The sequence below is a fragment of the Ursus maritimus genome, unplaced genomic scaffold, assembly GCF_017311325.1.
Source record: "Ursus maritimus isolate PB19 unplaced genomic scaffold, ASM1731132v1 scaffold_19, whole genome shotgun sequence".
NCBI lineage: Eukaryota > Metazoa > Chordata > Mammalia > Carnivora > Ursidae > Ursus > Ursus maritimus.
The window spans coordinates 43,531,499-43,558,820 of NW_024424341.1; the positions used below are offsets into that span (position 1 = coordinate 43,531,499).

Below are 27,322 nucleotides of genomic sequence, written 5' to 3' on the forward strand. Positions count from 1 at the left end.
ATCAAGATAAAAAGCTTCTGCACAGCCAAGGAAACAGTCAAAAAAAAAAAAAAAAAAAAAACTAAGAGGCAGACCACGGAATGGGAGAAGATATTTGCAAATGACACTACAGAAGTTACAGATTTTTATAACCTAATCTCAAAAGTGAAATTCCAACACTCTTGCCACATTCTATTCATTAAAAGCAAGCCACTAAATCTAACCCACACTAAAGGGAAGAAAATTACAAAAGGGTGTGAATATTTGGAGGCAGGGAGTCCTGGGAGCCATTTAGAAGCATCCTACCATATCTTTTTACTTGCTACTCTATTTCCCATTTCTCCCCAGTGTTCTCATTTCTGAGCCAGAGAATATGGTATAGGTTAATCCACTCACGAACATGTCTCCTGAAATCTGTACATCCTCAAATACAAAATGCACAATGCTAAAGGTTTTCACTTCTCAGGATACCCAGAAGAGACCCCTTTACCGATCTGTAAGCAGGCTCCAATCATTTCCACACCCATCATTAAAGGACTCACAAAGCCTGAGATTTCACCACATACTTAAAACTGAGGCCAGTCAACTTTTCCACATGCAGTCAAATGAGATCATCCTTTCCTTATCATCAAATTGGAGATCTGACAAGAGATGGTCACGTATCTCTGTGAAGGGACTTCATTTTTGCTCCATCTCTGCTCTAGACCAAAGACTGTGTATAGAGGATATTCTGATTTTTTTAGTACACATATTAACAGTAGTTCAAGAAAACTGGGACACATAGGAGGGGCCTGTACTGCATCCCTCCAAAATGGGAGGAACTAGAGAGCAGTTCTGAGCTATAAAGAAGTTTCAGGGTAAAAAAATTAAAATCTTCACATAACCAGAACTCAACATTGAAAAACCAGCTTACTTGAGCCATAGTTTCAGAATTGCAAGAACCAAAACAAACAGTGCTTCTTGGAGTTTATCTACTTGAAAAGCCTAGAGTTCAGGGAAGCCATATCCCTATGGAGGAAAAAATGAGACCAGATTTGCCATGGACTTAATAAAATGTCAAGTTTTTTTTCTCCTTCAGTTTTTTTTTTTTTTCCAAACCAACCCTCCACCCTCATGTATACACTGGGAAGATTAGCAGGAATTTAGAGACCTCTAAACTTTCCTCAAACTCCAGAGAACTCTGTAAAACAGATGGACTCTAGCAGAGGTTCTCCTGCCCTAATGCAAAGTTAGCACTTTAACAGGTTTTCCAGAAGTCTTACATTCTGGGATGCTGAGCTGCACTTGTGACCAGGCTGTTCAGACTTCCTTTTCCAGGCCTTAGGAGGGGCCATATCATCCATGTAGAAGCTCCTTCAAGGCTTTGGGAAACTGCCTGCTCTTCTACATCTGAACTAAGAAAACTGCACAGACCACACTTGGCAGTGTCTAAACTACACATTACCCAGGTGCCACCCTTCTCCTAGCCAGGATTACAACTCCCAGAGCACTTGGGGCTCACCACTCTCATTTAGTATCCAGAGGAGGAAATCATGGCCACTGTATCTAGATAAAAATAAATACTTTTTGTCCTTTTTTTTTTTCTTTTCTTTTTTTTGCTGGTCAAAGCCCTAATCCATCATACCCTGCTATGAGATGAAGAACCATTGTGAGGTACCTGGCTGGCTTAGTTGACAGACTCTTGATCTCCAGGTCTGAGGTCAAGCCATAGAGATTATTTTAAAAAACAAACAAAACACACCATAAATTAGCAGAACTTGTTGAAGGACCAAGTGCCCATGACACATTCGTATTAGGTTATACTTAAAGGAGACATCAAGAGGCTACTATCAAACTGTCTCATTCTTCTTCCACTTGATTATTTAAATTGAGGTATAATACACACACAATAAAGTGCACAAAGGGCCTCAGCCTCCTTCCCTCAGAGGCAGCAGTGGATTGTGCAAGCATGGCCAAGATTAAGGCTGGAGACCTTTGCGGCAAGAAGGAGCTGCTTAAACAGCTGGAAGACCTGAAGGTGGAGCTGTCCCTGCTGTGTGGGCCAAAGTGACAGGCAATGTGGCTTCCAAGCTCTCCAAGATCTGAGTTGTTCCCATATTCATCCCCCATGTTCTCACTATCATCAACCAGACACATAAAGAGCACTCAGGAAATTCTACAATGTTAAGAAGTACAAACCCCTGGATCTGTGGTTCAAGAATCACGTGCCTGCTGAACAACCATGAGGACAACCTGAAGACCAAGCAGCAGCAGCGGAAGTGGCAGCTGTACTAACTGCAGGAGTACACAGTCAAGGCCTGAGCAACAGTGACAGTAAAACAGAAAAGTGCATAGAGCACACTGATGTATACAGCTTATTTTTTACCTGTGTGTACATCAGGGTGACCACCACCCAGATTGAGATGTAGAATATTTCTATCACTCAAAGTTCAGTTATGCCCTCCCCAGTCTATACCCCCTAGGTGACCAATATTCTGACTTCTATCATAACCAATTAGCTTTACTTACTTGAACTTCATATAAATGGAATCTTACAGTATACACTCTTTTGTGACTGGTTTATTTCATTCAACATAATACCTGTAAGGCTCATCTGTGTTATCATATATACCAGTACTTTCTTCTTTCATATTTGTTATGTAGTAATTTTCTTAGGCATCTTTCTACTGATAGGGCATTTTTGTTGGGAACACTTTTAGGTTGAAATAAAGCTGCTATTAACATCCTTGCCCATATCATTTGTAGACAAATATGTTCATTTCTCTTGGATGTATACTTGGAAGTGGAATTGAGGGCCCTAGGACAGTATATCCTTCTCTTGAATTTGTAGAAAAAATAAAGATACTCTTAAAAGAGTTACTGTGTTTGTACTGAATGGCTTTTAAAATTTTCTTCCTGTTCCAAATACACAGCTGAACAAATCCATGTTTTCTATGCATAACTATGTATGTTGGATCACTACATAGAAAAATATGTCTAGAAGTTCCTGAGTAGTGTATGTATTCATAAAGAACTCATTGCTGTTTTTTATATTTCTTTCTGAAATGAGTTTGCTTCCAAGTACTTTCTAGCCATAATGTTTTTCAAAATATTCTTCAAACATATCCTAATAATCTCCCTTTGCCTCTAATGTCATTGTAATAAAAAGTGTAAGACATGTGGCTTTCTGCATGCAACCATTCACTTACAGAGATCCTATGGATTTAAATTAATTTGCAGCTTGCCAGAAAGTCTTTTATTTACATCTTCAGAGGTATATCATCTGCATTTTTCTGGAGGCCTTTATCACACCCCACTTTAGATTTACCCATGTAAAGATTACATCTTCCTTGCTCAATTATGAGTATCCAAAGGATAGCAACTACATTTTTAATGCTGATATCTCCTACACAATAGCATAGGGCCTGGCATATTGTGAACAATTATTAATGTCTGACAATTACTCAGAAATTCAACTTCTAGGAAAGTATGATTGAGAAAGAGCTATAAAATGCATAATGATCTGTGCCCCACGATGTATCAGAGAATAATATATAATAAGCAAAAGTTAGAAACATACATACCTAATAAAAGATTAAATTATGGTTACCAATTAAGTAATATATTATGTCAGCAATAATGATGGTATATATTCCACAGAACTGTTGAAGAACAGTATTTCTGCTGAATTACTGTGATGGAAAGCATTGAATGCATGAAATTGGGAGGTGATATTCAGTCATAATTTTTTCCCTCCCTCAGTCATAATTTTTAAAGTGGGCTTTGTTGTAAAACTTCCCAGATGGGAATCTCAGCTCTCATAATAACTCACCATGTGCTCTTGGACAATTTCTGTTTGGGGTCCAGTTTCATCATCTTACTTTAAAGTGGAGATAATAATAATAACTTCAGATGCTGTGTGTGCATGGAGCCTGTCTATCACTGTGAGTTTGCAATAACAAGGAACTTGATTGATTGATGATTGATTTTTTGAGAGAGAGGGAGCACACACACACTAGCTTCTCCCTCTCCCTCTGCCCCCCCATTCATGCTTTCTCTTTCTCTCTCCCAAATAAAATCTTTAAAAAAAAATAAACGGGAATCAGAGACTCAGAATAAAACCCAAAGTACCCAGGGTTACAAAAATATATATATATCAAGAACCAGAGAAAATCTCAAAGCAAGTGATAAAATACAATCAACAGACACCCAACAGAAGATGACACAGATATTGGAATAACTCTAGCTGGATTTTAAACTACCAAAGCTCTAAGATGAATGGTCTGATAACAATTAAAGTAATTAAATCCATAATTTACCATCTTCAGAAGAAATCTCTAGGCCTGTATTAGAATTCTCCAGAGAAACAGAACCATAGGATACAAAAGGAGACGCATTATGAGGAATTGGCTCATGTGATTTTGGAGGCTGAGAAATCCCACGATCTTCCATCTGCAAGCTGGAGACCCAGGAAAGTCAGTGGTGTCATTCAGTCTGATTCGGAAGGACTGAGAATCAGAGGAGCCAGTGATGTAAATTCCATTCTGAGGGCAGGAGAAGATTAGACAAGATGTCCCAGCTCAAACAGTATGGCAGAAAATGAAGGGAGAATTACTCCTTTCTCCATATTTTTGTTCTATTCAAGCCCTCAATAGATTAGATGTGGTCCACCCACATTTGGGAGGGCAACCTACTTTATTGAGTCCACTGATTCAGGTGTTAATCTCATCCACAAACACCCTCACAGACACATCTAGAAATAATGTTTAACCAGATATCTGGGCATCCCCTGATCCAGTCAAGTTGACACATAAATTTAACTATCACAAAACCACCTCTTGTCAACTTGGCACTCATACGGCTCTCTTTAAACCATACTTAATATCCAAATGAAAACATTAACAAGGTCATAATTTCACCTACCATGATACAACTATCCTGTCTATAACTAAAAACTCACTAACCCTTTCCCCAGAAGAGGATACATATTTGGGGGTGATCTTTACTCTTTTCCAAGATTCCCTGTAACTTAAATACTATGATGAAAAATTAATAATACTTAAACACTATGATATAAAGCTACATGATAAGGGAATAAGAAAGGGAAGACTACAAGGCTACACACCCATTCATAAAAAATGAGAAATACAACAATTACATCCTTCGTTTCTGTAACTGGTCACATGATCATGGTTCTTTACCTGGTGGAGTGACAAATTTTCATTCCTCAAGGGACTGGGTCATTAGTAGTCCTGACTGGAATGGGTTGGTTTTTGCTGCTGACCTCAAACACAGGGCCATGGTAGTACTAACAGATGCCCTAAGGGACCTTCTGTATTCCAGACATACTCTTCCTTACCTCCACTGTGGAGTAGTCCAATTTCTCCTTAGTGGTCAGGATTAATGGCCCCAGCCAACACTGTAACTCTATTCTTTGTCTGTTGATTAAGAGGTATGAGGAAGCTGAAGTGGCTTGGTGGCAGTCTTAACTTTCAGTTCACTGGAATTATTTTGTGCCTCCTGATGGAAGCAGTCCCCATTCTGGAACTAAGACCTCTAAGCCAGCAGGGCATCCAGTCATTGCAAGAGGAAGCAAAAATTTTGCTAGTTTGTCACTAGGGGGTAATAGTAAGTGGTACTATTCCCATTTCCCTCTGTAAAGGAAAACTTAGTTTTTCCCTACTGTGTTTCTTCTCTTTTTGTCTCCTTTACTACTCATACAGAACACTCAATTCTGACACTTCTGATCACCATGGGTGGGCCTTTTCCCCCAAGTAATTCTCCACAATACCAACTGGATGTACTACAATTTAACTCAGTTCTAACACTATCAGCCTGAAGATCGTGTCAGATATCACAGGCTAAAGGTTCAGTCCCACAATACTGCTCCCCACTTCAGATGCCAATTGCAAGTAGTACGTGTCCAAGTTACCTACAAATTCTGTCTGATTTGGTTACAAATTGAGGGTTCCTATGACCTTCTCCTCCGTTTCAATTAATTTGCTAGAGTAGCTCACAGAACTCAGGGGAACACATTTACCAGTTTATTAAAGGATATGATAAAGGATACAGATGAAAAGCCAGATGAAGAGATACAGAAGGTAGTCTTAGAGTACCCCAAGCATAAGAACTTCTGTTCCCATGGAGCTGGGGTGCATCACACTTTGGGTGAGGTAAGTTTGCAACCTAGAAGCCCTCTGAACCCTATAGTTTGGGGATTTCTATGGAGGCTTCATTATTTAGGTACAAAGAATCATTAACCCCATTTCCAGCTCTCCCCACTTCTCAAGAGAAGGGAAAGGACAGGGCTGAAAATTCTAAGCTTCTAATAATGGTTTGATCTTTTCAGGGACCAGTCCTCATCTGGAAGCCACCCAGTAGCCCACCCAGAGTTGCCTCATTAGAACGAAGACACGCTTATCACCCAGGAAATCACAGAGGTTTCAAGAGCCCTGTGCTAGCAACCAGGTCAAAGACCAGATATTAGAACAAGAGATGCTCCTGGTGTTATTACTTAGGAAATTACAAGTTTTAGAAACTCTGTGCCGGGAACCAGTAGCAAAGACCAATATATATACTTTCTATTATCTCACACCTCTCCTTGACCCCCATATCCATGAATCCTGGATATTGGAGAAACAACCATATAACAGATGCTGACTCAGACTATATACAAACTTCCAGAGAATGCTGCCTCAGCCTGCAAGGTTTTGACACCCAGCTGATGCTATAACTGAGTCTTCAAAGTGTCATTCCAGGGGCGGCTGGGTGGCTCAGTCGTTAAGCATCTGCCTTCGGCTCAGGGAGTGATCCCAGGGTCCTGGAATCCAGCCCCGCATCGGGCTCCCTGCTCCACTGGGAGCCTGCTTCTTCCTCTCCCTCTCCCCCTGCTTGTGTTCCCTCTCTCACTGGCTGTCTCTCTCTGTCAAATAAAGAAATAAAATCTTAAAACAAACAAACAAACAAAAAACAAGGTGTCATTCCATCATTCTACCAGGCCAACTGCTTCAGGATGATGGGAAACATAATATGACCAGTGAATTCCATCAGTATGGATCCACTGCTGCACTTACTTTGCTGTGAAGTGAGTTCCCTGATCAGAAGTAATGCTGTGAGGAATATCATGACAGTGGATAAGGCATTCTGTAAGTCCATGGATGGTAGCTCTATCAGAAGCTTTGCATGTAGGGAAAGTAAATCCACATCCAGAGAAAGTCTCTATTCTAGTAAGGTCAAAACACTGCCTCTTCCGTGATGGTCCAATATAATCAACCTGCCTCCAGGTAGCTGGCTGAACACTCTAGGGAATGGTGCTATACTGGGGAGCTCAGCGTTTGTCTCTGTTGCTGTCAGACTGAGCACTCAGCAATGGCCATAGCCAGGTCAGCTGTGGTGAATGGGAGTCCATATTGCTGATCACATGTATAATTTCCATCCCTACCACCATGAGCACTTTGTTCATGAGCCCATTGGACTATAACAGGGGTGGCTAGGGAAAAAACCTGTTAATCACAGAACAGGCCATTCCATCTACTTGATTATTAAAATCCTCCTTTGCTGAGGTCACTTTTATATGGGACACATGTATTTTCAATTTTTTGGCCCTGATTCAGAGGTTTATCCACCTATCTCTTCCCCAGATTTCACTGCCCAAATTTCCTTCCACTATAATGCCAAATTTCCTTCCACTATAATGCCACACACTGTATCCATTCCCACACTTGTTCCCAGATTTGTCTGTATAAGTTAGAAAACTCAAGTAGTTCTTTTGGACTACAGCACCCCTTCTCATGGGTCACACTTTGCACTGCACTTTTAGGAGCCTGCTGGGATTTGAGTCTAGTGATAGGTCTGCAAACAAAAGGGGGCTTCTGTTGCCTTGGATGGCCACTGCCTCAACGGAAGTCATTAGCTTCTTCAGGCAGTGCATTGTTAATTCCTTAAGATGGGAATGTAAAGGCTGATGCCACTGTGGGTGGGGATCCACTAACGCTAGGAGTGGAAAGGCCACTTCTGCTGATGAGGCTGCTTCCATGGTAAAGAAGACTCAGAATTTAGGAGCTCAGTGTCCCAGCGACATCAGAGCCTTCCCACTTGTCCCCATGCCATCTTATAGGATCCCATTCTTTCCCAATCAATGCCCACACTTTAATAGCATTTTAACACCACTTTACTATGCAGCTAAGAATTTTCCAAATATCTGTTTCAAAAATTCCATGTTAAGTCATTTCTCTCTTCTTGCATTTTAGTCAGCCAGGAGAAGCCAAGGAGCAAAGCCACACCTTCAATTTCATTACTCAGAAGTTCTACTTCCCATAAAACATTAGACAGAACATAATTTCACCAAGTTGTTTGTCACTTTATAAAAAGTACTGCCTTTCCTTCAGTTTCCAATAAGATATTCCTCACTTCCATCCAAGACCTCAACAGTACTGCCTTTACCATCCATATTTCTACCAACATTCTGTCAATAATGTATTCTCTAAGATTGAAGTTTTCTTTTCAGCTCTTTCTTTTCTGAGTGTCACCAAAATCTCCATTAATGTCCTTATTTTTTGCGTGCATCTAAAAACTCTCCTAGCCCTTACCTATTATTCAATTCCAAAGCCACTTCCACATTTTTAGATATTTGTTACATTAACACCCCACTTCCGGTACCAATTTCTGTCTTACTCATTTTGGGCTGCTATAATGCAGTACAATAGACTGGGTGGTTTACAAACAAATTTCATCCAATCCTTGAGGCTGGAAGACTGACATCAGTGTGCCAGCATGGTTAGTTTCTGGTGAGAACTCTCTTCCAAAATAAAGACTGCCATTTTCTTGTATCCTCACATAACAGAAAAGTGTAAGAGAGCTCTCTGGGATCCCTTTGGTAAGGGAACTAATCTCAATCAGGAGGGATCCACCATCATCACTTAATTACCTCCAAAGGCTCTACTTCCTGTCATCACATTAGGGGTTAAGATGTCAACACATGAATTTTGAGGAGACACATTCAATCCATTTCAAGGCCCAAATGGTTTCACTGGAAAATTCTACCAAACATTTAAATAATAACTAATGATTCTACATTACCTCTTTCAGAACTGAAAGGAGGAAATACTTTGAAAGCCATTTTATAAGACCACCACCACCATGTTAGCAAAATGAGGCAAAGATAGCTGAATAAAAGAAAACTACAGACCAGTGTTCCTCATGAACACTGACATAAAAATCCTCAAAAAAAAATCAACAAAATATTAGCACATCATAACAATCACAGCAAATCCAGCAATATATTTATGTACTACATATGAAGTATGCACCACAAACAAATGGAGTTTATTCCAGTGATGTAAGGCTTGGTCAATATTTGGAAATTCATGAAGATAATCCATCATAACAGAGGAAAAGAGAAAAAAATCACGTTTTACTCATTACATCAACTGGTGCATATTTCAAGTAGAATTTCAAGGAAATATAGAGGGTTCCATGGCAGTGTTTCCAGAGAGCAAAGGGTTTTCAAAGTTATAATTGGGCCTGAGAGGAAAAAAAGAAATCAAATATAAGGTGCTGTCCTAAAAATGCAGTCTCAGAATAATGATGAACCTAACTTATCCTCTCTATGAAACAACAGGGCTTCTAAGAATTTCAAAGTCATTTTTCCATAGCAGCCTCATAGGGAGCCCAATACAGAGAAGAGCCTGTTGATCTTTTGTCTGAGTGAACCCTAATAAAATTAATTGAAGATACAGTGGTTAAGACAATTATACTACTTGAAGCATTGCAAGCTTGAACTTAATGGGGCAGAAACAGTACAAAGGAAAGGGCCTTGGGATCCCAAAACATCTACAGGCTAAAAACAGTCTGAGAAAACTACTCAGCTGTTAATACAGGCTACCTTTCATGAAGGGTGTGTGTGTTGGAGGGGAAGCATGACTCAGGGTAGAACCAAGACCTCAGTATGCAAACACACTACTTGGGAGCAGAAAGACACTTAAATTGGGTTCTGCATTATGTAATAATGCAACCCACTGAATATTGCAGCAGAGAAATGCTGTAAGAAACATAACACATTACATTCTTTTTAAAAGAGTAAATCTTCAAAACCTCATGTGTATTTTACACTAACCACAATTTTAATTCGAACTAGCCACAATTCAATTTTGAGTGCTTAACATATTGCTGGCAACAATCTTATTAGACACTGAAGGTCAATTCCATTAATTTCCACATTTGGTTGTAGTAATTGCTTTTTAAACTCATTCTTTAAATATATGAAGTACTGTGGGACAGGCATGATAACAGAGGTAGCAATAGGTGAACCAGATATAATTTGGACCCTTGAATTTTATTTCCCAAATATGCTATAGCATATTTAATATCCCAATGTGCAGAGCTTTGACAACATCCACAAATTTTGATAAGTAGTCATTTTAAAAAATCATTTACTTCAATTGGGTTATAACTCCATAGCTAATTTTATCTCTGAAATAATATTATGGGAAAACTGAAATACATAAAAGTAGAGAAAATAGCAAAAACAAAATAAACAAAAACCACGTACCCAAGACTCATCTTACCATCACTTTGACAAACTAGTTATTCATCCTTATTTTTCTTTTGCATGAGCATTTTTTAAAAGTTCCAGACATCATTATCATCTTGTGTATAAACTTACCTCTAACATTTTTACATAATCACGATGCTATTATCACACCTAACAAAAACATAATTTTTAAATATTATCTAATACTGTCAATATTCCCATTTCCCCAATTGTCTAAAAATGTCCTTTTTACATGTTTGTTCAACTTGTGAATCTAACTCATTGCATTTGATTAGTATACATTTCTTCAGACTTAATATCTAAGAGTTCCACCTCTCTTTTTTCAATGCCATTTTATTGTTTGAGAAGCCAGGTCATTCTTCTTGTAGAATTATCCACATTTTAGATGAGTTTAATTGCTGCTTCTTGTGTCATGTTCTTCTGTTCCCTGAATTTTCTTTAAAGTAGGAGTTAGATCTTGATGCTGAGATTCATGTTCAATATTTTTGGGCAAGATACATATGCCTTATTGTAACTCATTAGAGGGCACACCATGTTTTATCCCATTTTTCATGCGATTAAAATCAATCAGTGGGTACCTACTGGTCTTAATCTCTACTGAGAAATGTGCCTAGATCCATTATTTCATTATGTGCTGCAAAACTTTTAATAAAGAACTTTAGCTAATCAACTTCTGGTTGCCCTAAAATACAGTTCAACTGAAAACGCAGGCTAAGTGACTTTCCTTTCAATTGTCATTTGGAATGAGTGAGTGCCCTAGCAACCTCCAAAGGTATATTATACAGAAGGGAAGAATACAGGTGATAAAATAGGTAAGATCAAAAGCTTTTCTATATTTACTCCTTTAAGAGTTTCTTTCTAGAACAAATTTCCTGAAGTTTAACATGGTTTTTAATGCTGAGGAAAGGCTTCTACAAATTCATGAAATTAATATATCCTTACCTTCAAATAAAACCTCTTATTTAGCTTAGTTGTAAGCATGAAGCAAAAGGGATTCCTATATTCGAAAACTTCCCCTAGAATTTATTTTCTAATGCCCCTTAACACAAAATTCATAGTGGAAGGTTTCCTATAATTATTTAGTTACATTATGAATTCGCTGATGGTAGGTAAGATGGGAATGTTGTCTAAATGCCTTTTTACATTCCTTACATTTGTATGGTTTTTCACCAGAATGAATTCTCTGGTGTTGAATAAGTGATGAATGAAGTCTAAAGGCCTTTCCACATTCCTTACAGTCATAGGGTTTCTCACCAGTATGAATACTCTGATGTTGAGTAAGTTGTGAAAGCAATCTAAAAGTCTTCTCACATTCCTTACATTTGTAAGGTTTCTCACCAAAATGAATACTCTGATGCTGAGTAAGTTGTGAGAACAGTCTAAAGGTCTTCCCACATTCCTTACAATCATAGGGTTTCTCTCCAATATGAATACCCTGATGTGAAATAAGTTCTGAGTAACGACGAAAGAACTTCTGACATTCCTTACATTCATAAGGTTTCTCACCAGTATGAATTCTCTGATGGAGAGTCAGATGATAGCCACGACTAAAGGTCTTCCCACATTCTTTACAATCATAGGGTTTTTCACCAGTATGAATTCTCTGATGGAGTGTCAGTTGTTGCCGCACTCTGAAGGCCTTTCCACATTCCTTACATTCATAGGGTTTTTCACCAGTATGAAGTTTGTGATGTACTCTAAGCCCTGTACTACACAAAAAAGCCTGCCCACAGTCCTTACATTCATAGCACTTCTCAGCAATATTAAGTCTCTGATGTCGTGTAAGGTGTGCATACTGTCTAAACGTCTTCCCACATTCCTTACATTCATAGGGTTTCTCACCAGTATGAATCCTTTGATGGAGATTAAGTTGTCCTCGCACTCTAAAGGCCTTCCCACATTCCTTACATTCATAGGGCTTCTCACCAATATGAGTTCTCTGATGTACTCGAAGATCTGCACCACATGTAAAGATCTTTCCACATTTTTTACATTCGAGGAGTTTGTCAGAAGTATGAATTCTCTGATGTCGACTAAGGTGGGCACACTGTCTAAAGGCTTTTCCACATTCTTTGCATTCATAGGGTTTTTCACCAGTGTGAATTCTCTGATGGAAAGTAAGCTGCTGGCGCACTCTAAAGGCCTTCCCACAGTCCCCACATTCGTAGGGTTTCTCTCTATTATGAATTCTCTGATACAGAGTAAGAGATGTGAGTTTTCTGTAAGTGGGCATTTTTTTCACTTGCCTGAAATATCCTTCTTGAGGACCTTCTTGTCCCTCAAACTTTTTATATTTATAATCTTTTCTGACAAAGGAGTCTTCAAGGCCACAACTTCTAATTCTTCCCATTATCTCCCACTGAGATAAATTCATTTCATAAATATCCTTTTCTTGAAATAACTTTTTAGTGTCGTACCTGGATTCTAAATCTGAAAGAAAACAAGACAAATACATGTTATCTTCCTATTCTAGAAAAAGTAAGCCAGCAAATAAAAACTTTGTAATAGAAAAAACAATAGAAAATAAAGCTCAGTTGAAGTAAATGAGCTAAAATCTCTAAAGTAATCATGTATTTGGATACAGATCAAAGTTTGAGAATCTTTACTTAAATTTTTAAATGATTACTCCTTTTAATTAGAATAATGTACAAACCTCTTACCATGAATAACATGGCTTTGTTTACCATAAAATATCATCTCAAGTCATTATCCCCTTTGTTCCCTATATTCCTATCCCACTAGCCTCCTTTCAGCTCCTAGAATATGTCATAATCTTTCAATTTCTTAGAGCTTTTCACTGGCTATTAAAATTCCCACAACTGCCAACTTGCATTCTCTACATAGTTGGGTTCCATGTTAAAAATCAGACCCATGCTGACTTCATCTAATTTATATCCTTTACTTTCTATCCCAGTAATTTGTTCCTTGTTTCTTAAAACTTTTTCAATTTTGTTGTTACATACATATTCATAAATTTTCCTATTTTTTATTCTATTACCTTAAACCTTCCCAAGGGCAGAAACAACCTTTCATTTATCACTAAATAACAAATCCATACCATATAGTAACTATTAATTACTAAATTCTCATAATTAGTTAACAGTTTTTGCATATGTTCCCTTGCCGCTAATCTTATACCTTATTACACTGATTAAATATTTTTTTATCACTTCCTATAGAGATAGGAAACAAAAGCACATCTAAGCTATCTCAATCAAATATATAAACGAAAAATGGTGATTTCTTTACATGTGATTATGTTTCCCATTGTCTACTTTCACTTAGATACTCCACTACAGCTCATTTTCCACTTTGCATAGTCATGAGTGAACTCTGTTTTCACAAGGTAATGAGAAGTTCTACTTTATTTCAGTTTATATAACTACATACATCTATGTTACAAATACTCAACGTGTTTTGTTCCTTCATACCCTTCTCTATGTTCTCCCTGAAGTCCTCAGTCCTGATTTTTCAGGCATAAGAATGAGTTTAGGGGTGCCTGGGTGGCTCAGTTGGTTAAGCGTCTGCCTTCAGCTCAGGTCATGATTCCCAGGGTCCTGGGATCAAGCCCCACATCAGGGTCCCTGTGCAGCGGGGAGCCTGCTTCTCCCTCTGCCTCTCCCCCAGCTTGTGCATGCACTCTCTCTCTCTCTCAAATAAATAAAATAAAATCTTAAAAAAAAAAAGAATGAGTTTATACCACAGTAACAAGCTAATAAAATTCTGAGCAAAGATATGTTTTTCTCAAACATATACATTCTCAAAATTTTTGCAATAAGAGTTCACTACTTTTCAAAAAGTAAATGGTGTTTTTAAGAACCTATAATACAGGAACATTATTTTAATATGCTCAAACTGGAAAGAATCCAAGTGTTCATCAGAATTACTATTCAAATTAAAACATACTGTCACAACACAATCCTGTATAACAATGAAAATGATTAATCTGCAAGTACAGGCAACAGCATAGGTCAATCTCACAAACATAATGGTGATTAAACAAAGCCAAACATAAAAGAATATATACTGTATGGTTCATTTTTATAAAGTTTGAAAACGGTAAAATACCTAGAAAGTTGTTAAAAGTCAGGTTAATTTTGGTGGGGAGGAAAGACTGGAAGGAATTAGGAGGGAGCTTCTAATATCCTAGAAAATCTCTTATTTCTGTGCTAGTCAGACGGGTGTGATTACTTTGTGAAAATTCAGTGAGCTGTTTCCTTATGATTTCAGGTTTTATGGTATGTATTTATGTTTCAATAAGTTTGTTTAGAAAAGGATACACTGGGGCGCCTGGGTGGCTCAGCCGGTCAAGCGTCCGATTCTCAACTGCAGCTTAGGTCATGATCTCAGGGTCGTGAGCTCAAGCCCTGTGTCAGGCTCTGCGCTGAACATGGAGCTTGCTTGCTTACAATTCTCTCCTTCTGCCCCTCCCCATCCCACCCACATGCATACTCTCTCTCTTAAAAAAAAAAAAAGAAAAAAGGATATACTAAAAATATTAAAAAGCAACAATGATTTAAATAGTGTATATAAAATATGAGTAGACAGGTAAATGAGTATTATGGAAAATACAGCTATGAAATCTGTGTGTCTTCCTTCCTCCTTCTCCCCTTTACTTCCCTCTTTCCTCCCACTTACCTTTCTCTTTCTCTGTCTTCCCCTTTCTCTGTCTCCATTTCCCTACCCAAGAAAGCAATAAAAAACTAGAGCAACTTTGTAAGGATCTTTAGGAAAAAATCATTTAAGGCTTCATAAGACAAATAAGATAGAAATGATATATTAAACAACCAGTAATTAGCTAAATAATAATGGTAGTAAATAAGTAGGCAGCCACAAAGGTAAGACAGAGGTTATGAGATGGTAATTTCAAAGGATTTACTTGTCAATTGAAAAGTAAAGACCAGTAATATAAAAGGAAAGTCTTAAAAAAGACATAAAAAAAGAAAGTCATGATCAAAATAAAAATAAAACTGAAACATTTGTAAGAAAAATGAGAAAGTGTTGACAGCATAAACGCCCATACAAATTGATGTAAGAAACATTAAACAATGGAAACAATAATAAAAGAGATGAGCAATGCACAAAACAAATACAAATATACACAAAATTAAGACAAAATGTCCATATTCTCTCTCTCCCCCTCTCCCTCTCTCCCTCACACCACACACACAGACAGACACAAAATCATAAAGTACAACAAGTTGTAAAACTCATCCAATAGGGGAACCAGGCTGCCTCATTTGTTGGAGCATGTGATTCTTGATCTCGGAGTTGTAAGTCTAGCCCCACATTGGGCAGAGAGATTACTTAAAAATAAGATCTTTAAAAAATAAAAAACCTCATCCTATAAAACTTAAAGGTTTTCATTAAAAAACAAAACATTCCCAATGTGGATATAATGAACCTGATACTCTCATACATACCCCCGCCACTTAAAAGATATGCCAGATCAAGACCTTGCAGTTTAAGTAGTCTCACCTAGGAGACTACAGCATGAACACTGAGCTGTAATCTTATGATTTATATAAATAAAAAGTCAGCCATATTTGTTCCCAAATTTGTTTATGCCAGTTCTTATCCCTGCAGGCAACTAAGACAATCACTTCTATAAAAAACAAAGTTGAATACTTTAGATTCTTGTTCTACACTAAATAAACTGAAACTAGAAATAATAGCCTTCGCATTATATGTGTGATCTAATCAAGAAAGAATTGGCTGGACCTACAATGAAACAAAAGGTCAAACTAAATATCAAAAGATTGGCCTATGGTAAGAAATTTTAATGTTACAACTTTTAAGATATATGTAAAATATTTAACCATTTAAAATTAAAATTAATAAACCAAACACTGGTTTGGATTCTACTGAATCAAGAACTTTATTAGACAATGCTAATGTGCAAGCAAAATATTAGCACCTCTTAGATCAATATTAAACAAGAAATGTTATTTCCATTTGTAGGGTATCAGCTTTAATTAAAAAGAAAATGAGGAGCATATTACCTGGCCATAAAATTAATTTGTTTTGTAAGTTATGATGTCTTTAATGACTTTTTTTCTTTTGTTGATCCAAGATGATCTGGGATATATATTTACGACAGAGGCAGTTTTAGTCACATTAACACCAGGGCTAATATATTAAGAAATCTGTAAATATTAAAACCTATAACCATGGAGTTGTACTTCTGAGAATCAATACTGACCAAATACTGAATAATCCATACTGAATTCCAATAAAATACTAAATAATCCTCACATTCTGCTGATAATCTTACTCTTTATTTCAACAAGAAATCAGAAGCAATTGAAAGAAAAACATGTATTCTCCCCTTCACATTATTCAACCAACCTGTGTCCATATCCTTGTCATATGCATGCGTTTTCTTCATAAACTGGCTTCTACTCCCTCCCCATCTACTGAAGGCCATTCCTTATAAAATTATCCTATCTCTCTACTCCATCAATTCTTCTCTCTTTGAAATCATTTCCTTCACATATAAATATGTTCTAATACTTCACATCTTAAAAGACACTTTCTGTATCTCATGTGTCTGCTTTTAAGGCAGAATTTCTCCCAGACTTGTATGCACCACTCTCCCACCTCTCATTTTCTTATTCTTTTATCTCCCAATAACTTTAAAATAAAACTTTACTACAGAGTATCTCTAACATCACAAAAGTAGAACAGTATAATGAATACCCATGCATCAACAATCACCAACCCGTGCCCAATCCAGGCCTATGCACACCTCAATCCACTTTCCTCACATTATTTGAAGCAAATCCCATATACTGATTTTTTCTATTTATAGGATTTATCTCTAATCATATACCATTATCCAAACCTAAAAACACGAACAGTAACTCCTTTAAGATTATAAAAAATCAGCATTCACATTTCCAATTTTAATTTTTAAAAAAAGATTTTATTTATTTATTTGAGAGAGAGAGAGAATGAGAGAGGGAGAGAAATCACGAGCAGGGGCAAGGGGTAGAGGGAGAAGCAGACTCCCTACTAAGCAGGGGGCCCAATGTGGGACTCAATCCCAGGACCTTGGGATCATGAACAGAGCCGAAGGCAGACGCTCAACAGACTGAGCCACCCAGGCGCCCACAATTTTAAATAATTTAAAAATAGTAAGCTGATTCAAAAAAAAAAGTCCACAGAGTACAAGTGATTGACAGGTTATTTACATGTCTTTTAATCTAAAGGTCTTCCTACTTTCTTTCGATTTCCCTTGTAATTTATTTGTTGAAGAAACTGGTTTTTGACCCTATAGCATTGCCCATTTCTTAATTTTGCTAACTATAATCCCAAGGTGCAGTAGAACATGTTCCTCTATCTTCTTCCCATAAATTGGTAGTTGGCTTTAGAAACTTCATCAGACTTAGGACCAATTTCACTGGAAAGTTATTTCATAGGTGATATTGTATCCTTTCATTAGAAGAAATATGTCTGATTATCTCTATTTCTGTTATGTTATCAATACTGACATTTAATACCTAGATCCAACTGTTCACTGTGGGTTCCAAAATGGTAATATTCTAATTCCATCATCTTTCATTTATTCACTGAATACTTTTATTACGAAAAACATCCCTCTATCTAATATTGGTACATTTCTTGTAAGAAAGGGAGAATACTTCTTTTCCTTTATATTTATATTTCCCAAATAAGTTAAATCTCTAGTAGTTTCCGATGGTGAACAATTTGCTATTAGTATCACTAAGAATTTATGGAATTAAGCATATTTTATGTGTTACAATACATTGCAGTGTATAGATAGTCAAATGGTTCCATCTGTGACCAGCTGGAGCCTCTTAAAACTGGTTCCTCTTCTCTAAAGTTACCCCTTTCTGCCATCATAATTCTCCATATTTTTACCCTACCTACATTTCTTCATAACTTAATCACTTCATGATATTTGGTAATCCATTTGCTTATCTGTGTATTGTATGACTTCCCTATTACAATGTAAACTTCATGAAAAGAGAGAGATGGAGAAATATATATACAAAAGATGAACCAGATACGAATTAGATCCAAAATACAGGTAAAATGGTTGCGATTATGGTTTCCCCCAACTGAAATGACAGGTAAATATGAGAGCGAAGAAACAAGTGGTAAGTGGAAGTATAGATGAAATTTCTTTGCTGGCTCATGCTGAGACCTAAGTTTTCTTCCCAGGTTTCAGGTCTTCTCTTCATTATCAACATCTATGGGGTGTGCTTCCTTCCCAACCAGCAGGCTGTGCCATGCCATAACCATGTATCTCTGCCTGATTAGCACTTACTCACCTAGGCTCCTTCTTCTCTCATCCCTCACAACCATCCAGGGTTCTTTCCCTTGCTCTAATAGGGTAATCACATCTGGCTTAGAAATGGAACATCCTGCTTGAAAAAACATAATGGTACATAATAAAAAAAAAGAATTAACTTGATCGAGCCTTCAGAACAAAGAAGAGTAATGGGATTGAAAAACATTCAGGATCACAAGGAATAACAAGAACAGAAAAGGAGGAACATTGTCTTATTTTAATTTAAACTCATAGAGTCTCTCTCTTGAGAGGAAGTAATAATTTTGGGGGTTTTTTTTGAGGAAGTTATGATTTGAGAACACTGGTTTCAAATTCTGCCTCTGCCACCTGGGTCGCTACGGCCTCAGTTCTCTCAGTTGTAAAAAGGAGGTATTATGTCTACCCATTGGACTGTTGTAAGGTATGATTTTATAAATGTCAAGTGCTTGGATGAGTGCTGAGTACATAGTAAACACTATATATACTTATTAGATACTTTTATTAGGTATTTTGCTATTTTGCTAAGAGGAAAAAAATTAGTTTCTTACCAGGATATACATCCAATATTAAATGCAAAATTCATGTATTTTAAACTTTTAATCATAAATCAATGAAAAAGGTAGTATGTCTGCTGTGATAAATTGAATGTGTCCACTTGAGTTTTAACAAACTGTTGATTCAACCCAGCAACATATATGTTGTATAAGCTTTTTAAATAGATATGTAAAGCCAGATACCTCTAGTCTTCCTACTCACATTGCAAGTGAACTAATGGATAATAGGTCATCTATAGCAATAAGAAACCAGATTTCTTTGACAATGGTTTTGCTGTGAGTGTCTGAGAATTTCTATCTAGCTGTCATTAAAGAGGAGCAATTACAGAAAAGGCACAGAAAGACATAAAGGTCATTGGATTATGGGGGAAGCTAAAGGTGCTATTTGATTGCTTAATAGCTATAAGGTGCTTATTCCCAACTACAAAGCAGATATTCAGCTAGTTTCTAGAAAGACAGCCGTGAAATTCAGTACTGTGAATTTCTAAATTATATGACACAGATAAGCTTACCCACTGACACCAAGTTGCTATAGTTCTCTAATATCACATCTCTGTACAAATTCCTCTGATATGGGTTCAGGCATTCCCACTCTTCCTGAGAAAAGTCTACAGCCACATCTCTGAACATCACCAAATGCTGAAATGACAAACCCATGTATTATTTCTAAAATTATTTATTTCTCTAAAGGGCCAATATTTAAGCTTTGCATGCCACATACCGTCTGTTTCATTACCTTATCCTTTTCCTTCTTTTTTAAAACAATTCTTTCAAAACATAATTAGCTCAAAGGCTGGAAAAAACAGGCCAAGGGAGGAATCTGGCTCACAAGCTGTAGTTTGCCAACCACCGCTACAGAAAAAACTTCCTATGTACCATGGGATACCTAATTTTACTCATTTCTAGCTATGTTCACATAGTTAATCAGAATTTCGCAATTAACTGAAATAGCATTCATAAGAACACTGCTTGCAATGGGCCTAAGTGGGCCTAGAAAAATTTTTAATACATGCGCTTTACTCTAACCTCTTTTCCTTTAAGGATTAAAAAAACACAAACTGATGGATTTCTTTTCCTCCAAATGAACCATAAAATCTCTATTTTTAAAAAATAGAGTTTAGGGGCGCCTGGGTGGCTCAGTCATCAAGCGTCTGCCTTCGGCTCAGATCATGATCCCGGGGTCCTGGGATCGAGCCCTGCATCAGGCTCCCTGCTCAGCGGGAAGCCTGCTTCTTCCTCTCCCATTCCCCCTGCTGGTGTTCCCTCTCTCACTGTCTCTCTCTGTCCAACAAATAAATAAAATCTTTAAAAAAATAAAATAAAAATAAAAAGTAGAGTTTATATAAAATTAAAGAATTTCTTCCAGATCTGACTTCATCACTATATCATTTTTCTTTGTTATAACAAATACTTTACCGAATATTTTTAATTTACTAAAAAAAATAGTCCATTTGTGTTAGACTTAGGAATGATTATATTTAAGTATTTCTATACTTTTAAATATATTAAGTTATATCTAGAATTTAGATTACACAAAATCTCTGAAGCTGCAATGTTCAATATGCTGGCTTAGACATGTGATTGTTGAACACTTAAATTGTGGCTAGTCCAAATTTAGATGTGCTGTAATTCAAAAATACACACCAGATATAAAAAACTTTAGAAAGAAAAAAAATGTAAAACATCTCAATAATTTCCGTATTGATTACACTTTGAAACGATAACATTTGGCTCTCTCTATATATTTTGGCTATACTGAGTTAAATAAAACATTAAAATTAACTGCATGTTATTTTTTTACTATTTTCAATGTGACTACGAAAAAGTTCAAGATTATGTAAGTGCCTTGAATATTATTCTACACTTTTTATGAGACTGACATGCTGCCTACTGCATTTAAGATGGCACTAATTCTGTATTTTAAATATGCAACTACTAGAAAATTTTAAATTACATAGTTAGCTCACATTATAATTCTTTTGTACGGTGATGCTCTAGTGTTCTCCACTACTAAAAGTCTCAGATCAAACAATTCCCTCTAGGGACTTCACTTCTATTTTATCTCTGCTCTAGACAAAGACTGAACACACAGTCAATATACTGAATAATTTGGTCAATAGACACATCGACATGGGTGGAGAAGAGCGAGGCACACTGGAGGGCCTGGGCTTCCATCCTTACTAGAATGGGAAAAACTGGGAAGAAGCTGTCAGATGGGGCTCTATTAGGAAGTTTGAGGAGATTTAATGAGAATTTTCACATAACCTGAAAAAAAATCACAGGACTTCAAACAGAAAAACCAACTTACATGAGCCATGATTTTAGATTGCAAGAACTGGTCAGTTTTCCTCAAAGATCATTTACTGGAGAAGCAGAGTCCACAGAAGCTAGAGCTGGGGGAAGAAGGTGAAGCCATAAGAACAAAATTGCCTTAGAACTCCCAAATTTTAAAACGTCACACTACTCCTTCCTGCACTGTTACCCCCTCCAACACACAATGAGAGGTAGGAAGTAGTTTAGAAAAATGTATGTCCTGGGCAGCTCAGCTGGTTAAGCGTCTGCCTTCGGCTCAGGTCACAATCCCAGGGTCCTGGGATAGAGTACCACATCGGGCTCCTTGCTCAGCTGGGAGCCTGATTCTCCCTCTACCTGCTGCTCCCCCCACTTGTGCTCTCTCCCTCTCTGACAAATGAATAAATAAAATCTTTAAAAAAAAAAAAAAGAAAGAAAAAAAAAAACATTTGTCCTCCTCAAAACCACAGGAAAATTAGTTGCACAAGGACAGACACAGAGCAGAGAATTGCATGGACGCTCATGTCCGGACACCTTAGCAGGAGGGTTTCCAGTTGGGCCCCTACCCCAGAGAGGCTGATCTGGACCTGAGCATGGGCTGCCCAGGCCTGTCCTTAGCAGCTCCATCTCCCTCCACTCCCATCTTCCCAGCTGAGAAGCGGCTGTTACATCATCTGACCCAGAACTTCTTTCTAAGACTTAGGAATGTGGCTGGCCTCCCTAAACGTGAAAACAGAATATAGTATGGACAGGAATTTCCCAAACTTTGCTAGACACTGCAGATCTTTAAAATATACTGATGCCTGGCTCCCATCCCCCAAACATGTTTATTTCATTAGTACAGAGTGTGACCTGAGAATCAGGATTTTTAAAACCCCTCAGATTTTATGAAATTTCTGCCAGGTCATCATAACGAGCAATAAAATATGGTACTTAAATTTTGCGTACATCAGAATCACCTGGAGGGCTTATTGAAACAGTTTGCAGGGCCTCACTCTTAGAGTTTGGCATTTAGTAGAGGTTTGGAGTTGGGCTTGAGAATTTGCAGTTCTAAAAAGTTCCTAAGTGATACTTGATGTTGTTGGTCCAAATGACACAATTTGAGTACTACTTGCATAGATCACACTAGCAGACTTTATCATGACAAAACTATACTTGCACACCGGGATCCCTTCCTGGGGGAAGGGTGAACTACCACTCCCAGACCCTCAGAGCTCACGAGTCCTGTTTAGAATCATCAATACTGCCTGCACAATCTTTTATCAACTCATCTCTCTTGGTACTCAGGCTGGGGAAAAGTGAATTTGTGAAACCTGAGCATGGCTAATTCTCTAAAAAGTAGAAATTACTCATTAGTTAAAACTCACTAGTAACTAAGGAAATGCATATTAAAGGAACTGGATTGACAGATTTGAAAAACTGATGATACTTCTTATTACTAAGGTTGTAGGGNTGGACACTCATGGTATATAGAAAAAATGAAAAAAATGTGTGGAAAGTGTTTATAATGGGACAAAAAAAGCTAGAAAGAACCTATATATCCTTTAGCAAGTTAAATAAATTATCATGCATTCACACAATGGCATTAAAACCCCACTGGGTGGGGGTGCCTGGCTGGCTCAGTTGGAAGAGCATGTGACTCTTAATCTCAGGGTCATGAGCTCAAGCCTCATGTTGAGTGTAGAGGTTATTAAAAAAAATAAACATTAAAAAAATAACTTTTTAATTAAAAAAACACTAAAAATGAAGATAAAATTCTTATTTGATATCGTGGAAAGACAGTCACTACAAATTGCTGGGAGAAGGTAGGTTTGGAAATAGTTTTGTACGGTGATTGTATATTTGACAGGAAAACTACATACATACAAATACATGTATATGCAGGTTCATAAAACAGTCTGTGAATGGAGTTAGAATAAAATTTTATTGTGTCATCTCTACTTGATGATATCCCAGGTGATCTTTATCTTGTTCTCTAAAATTTTATTATCACTTATACCTGGATATAAACTTAAAATAGCTCTGCAATGAATATTATATTACAAAAAGCCCCAGGAGTTCCATCCTTGCTATCCTTTTCCCTAGCTTCCAAATCTAGATACCTACCTCTCTTAGCTATTTCTTTTGAGCATGTCATACATTTGACATGCTGATATTACTACTTCTGAATTTTCAGTTTTAGTAACTCTTTGCTGAGGTTAAAATAATTTTGTTTTTTGTAAGCTTAGTTTTCTAGGAAATTATCATGAATTCATTTCTCAAACTCTCACCCAAATAAAGGATCAGGAGGATGAATGAAGCTTTTGGCATAAAATAGCACGGTGGTCTATTTCATATTGTAAGAATCCTTCAGAAATTCAGCCAAACACTTCAGATTGTCACCTGGAACCCACCTGGTAAAAATCAATGCCATATTCCTAAGTGTTCCTCTCTCTGAAATCCTACATGACCATAAAGTGAAAAGTTGGGTAAGTAATAGCATACAGAAAGCCCGTCAAAGGAATTGCTCATGCAGTTTGAACATTACTGCCCAACAGCTGATTTCTTAAATGATTTATAAGACATCCATAAAATGGAATACTAAAGTAATCATGAAATGCTAAGTTTTAGAAAACAGTTAAGAACAGAAAGTATTCAAAATATATGGAAAGAAAAAAATCAGTTTATAAAACAATATATAACATGATTATTTTAAACCATTAATGTGAAACAGACATCAGTAGATTTCCATATTTCAATTCTGACATTTTAAAATTAATTTTAAATAATAATTAAGTCTCTCATTTTAAATGCCATTTCTATCGTAGGAATTATAATTACTTGAAAGATTTCTCCAACAAGAAGGGGACTGCTGGGATTTTACCTTTCTCCGTACATCCATGATTATAAAATCCATGAGGGTACTGAATGTCTCTTTTAAACTAATAACTAGAGGTCTTGATTTATTTTAAATTTTCAATTAGGGTTATCCCATTATTCAGAAATAAAATCATACACAAAAATACATATGCTTGTAGAAATATTTTGGGAAAATATGCTATAAATATTAATAGCGATTATTTTTGGATATTGAGACCATGGATAATTTTAATTTCTTCTCTTTTAGGCCCCTTAGTTACTTAATATTTCACAAGCCTGCATTAACTCCATCAGAAATATTGTTTTAAAAAGAAATTTCCATTAAAAAGAATTTTTTAATGAGTTGGGAGAATGGGGTACCTTGTAGTCATTAAGAAAACTGTGATTAAATAGGGCTACGTAAGTGGTAACAACAAAGAAATCATTGTGACTGAGAAAATAATTCCTACCAATTCTTGAATATTGTATCTCATCAAAACCTGAGATCCTTCTGTGAAGGATCACAATGCTTTTCCAAAGTAATCACGAGACAGAAAAAGAAATGCTTATTTTGCAGCAGCTGCTCAATAACTTGAGCTTAACCGTCCTGGACTCCAATGAATAAACCAGTTATTAAATCCTTGCAATGTATCTTATAAATCGTGTTCAAGATACATATGTAACTTAACAATTTCTTAAAGATTTTTATTCATAATAAATACTTCTCAATATTACATTATATACATATATATTTTCCTAATGACTAACCAAATTACTAATAAACGTAATTTTTAGTATTGCATAACATTCCATCACATGGATGGAATATGAGTTACTTAATCATTTTCATATTGCTGGATACTACTTTTATAAAAGATTATCCCAAAAGTCATTCCTAGTTATCCTAGACTTTTATTCTACACTAGTAAGAATCAATCTTGTTGGGTCTTATACAACTTTGATAATACCATGAAATGAACGATAGACTTTCTCCCCACCAAATTACCCACTGACAAATATATACAACAATCTTGTACATAATCTTAGATTTTTGTTGTCCTGAAAACCCATAGCAGAGTCCAAAGACTTCATGTTAAGAATTCCTCTTTTGGGGGGCACCTGGGTGGCTCAGTGGGTTAAGCATCTGATTTCAGCTCAGGTCGTGGTCTCAGGGTCCTGGGATAGAGCTCGCCCCATCCCTCCCACTCCCCCAGGGCTCCATGCTCAGTGGGGAGTCTTCTTCTCCCTCTGCCTCTCTTCCCACACCCTCCCCCAACTCATGCATGCGTGCTCTCTCTCTCTCTCTAATAAAGAAATTCAATGTTTGTTTTTTAATCCTCTTTTGGTTCATCTGAGTGTCTGATTCATTTTCCTGCTTGCAAGCATCCATCCTAATTAATCTCACATTTTCATTACTTTTAGCAATACAGAAAGCTGATAGAGAATGACTAAGAATCATCACTTAAAACCAATAGCTAATATTAGTTAAGCACTCTTCTAATGTGCCAGGTAGTCCTCTAAGAGCTTTACAGATTATTAATTCAGGTAATCTTCAAAACCACCCTGTGAGGTATATACTGGAGTGATTTTGAATTTACAGATGAAGAAACTGGGACCAGAAATATTGCTCAAACTCACTCAGATTTAAGTGGCAGGCAGGATTCAAATTTCTTTAATCTAGGTTCAAAACTGATGAAGAAACTGGGACCAGAAATATTGCTCAAACTCACTCAGATTTAAGTAGCAGGCAGGATTCAAATTCCTTTAATCTAGGTTCAAAATTCTTAAACACCGTATACACCTCAGTCTATCCAAAAACATACCCCAGGCGGAGTTAAGATGGCGGAGGAGTAGGGGACCCCTTTTTCAGCCGGTCCCCTGAGTCGAGCTGGATAGGTACCAGACCAGCCTAAATAACCACGGAATCAGCCTGAGACGCAGGATGATTCATCTGGATCTCTACAAATGAACATCTCCAGCGCTGAGTATTGAGGTACGAAGAGGGGAGCTGTAAACCGTGCACAGATATCGGAAGATAAACGGAAGGGGGAGGGAGCCGCCGCATTTGGGCGCCGGGAAGCGGCAGCCACTCAGTAACGGGGAGCGCGGACTCACAGAGGGCACCGCGAGAGAAAGCCGGATTGAGACCGGTGAGCCGTGAACGCGCGCCACCAGGCATCTCCCGAACACCGGAATCCCGGTGTGCTCACGGGATCCAGACTGAGACCAGGAGCTCCCGGAGCGAGCGCGGGGCGGCTGGCGGCTGGCGGCTGGCGGGCCACCTACACGGGGGGAGCGGGTGGACTCGCGGTCCGCACCCGCGAAACAGCAGACTGAGACCCTGAACCGGGTGCGCGCGCCACCAGGCTTCTCACGAAACTCCGGAATCGAGGTGTGCTCACCGGGCATAGACTGAGACCGGGAGACCCGGGAGCGTGTGGGGCGGCCGGTGGCTGGTGGCATTAGAAACACAAAGGACAGAGACGCGCGGGCCGGTGGCTGGCAGCATTAGAAACACAAAGGACAGAGACGCGCCGGCCCTGGAAGTGAGGGCAGAGATGCCGAGTTGGTGCGAACATCCCGGGACGCTGCAGGGTTGAGCAGCACCAACAGTAACAGAGTTAAAGTGGCCAGAACATCAGTGGAGAACGGGCCGCAATCCCTCTGTTCTGTGACAATGCAGCCTCTGCTGCTCTGACTCTCAGAAGAGGCATAGCGGGCCGCCAGGGAAAGCCGACAGAGAACAAAAGCCTGGAAATACCGGCTCAGAGAGTGCCCATCCCCATCCTCCCTCGCAGGGGACACGGAGACTCTAACCAAACAGGGTTGCCC

At 37.8% G+C, this 27,322-nt stretch overlaps 1 protein-coding gene and 1 pseudogene across 9 annotated transcripts in view; one reads left to right on the forward strand and one right to left on the reverse strand.

The window, feature by feature from the left end:
- Window positions 1-1,001: 1,001 nt before the first annotated feature.
- Window positions 1,002-2,777, forward strand: LOC103681555 (annotated as a pseudogene).
- Window positions 2,778-9,222: 6,445 nt separating this feature from the next.
- ZFP30 (ZFP30 zinc finger protein) overlaps window positions 9,223-27,322 on the reverse strand; it is a 30,811-nt gene continuing 12,711 nt past the window's right edge. For 6 of the 9 annotated variants that reach the window (XM_040632815.1, XM_040632813.1, XM_008711148.2 and 3 more), the window contains 4 exons: window positions 21,669-21,753; window positions 19,873-19,999; window positions 18,808-18,903; window positions 9,223-12,940 (listed from right to left, as the gene is read on the reverse strand). In XM_040632815.1, the coding sequence (XP_040488749.1) occupies window positions 11,586-12,940; window positions 18,808-18,903; window positions 19,873-19,999; window positions 21,669-21,677 (1,587 nt within the window). In that variant the 5' untranslated portion in view covers window positions 21,678-21,753 and the 3' untranslated portion in view covers window positions 9,223-11,585. Of the gene's footprint in view, window positions 12,941-18,807; window positions 18,904-19,872; window positions 20,018-21,668; window positions 21,754-23,922; window positions 24,059-27,322 lie in introns of those variants that run through there. The other 3 variants (XM_008711149.2, XM_008711151.2, XM_040632816.1) reach the window with 3 other exon arrangements.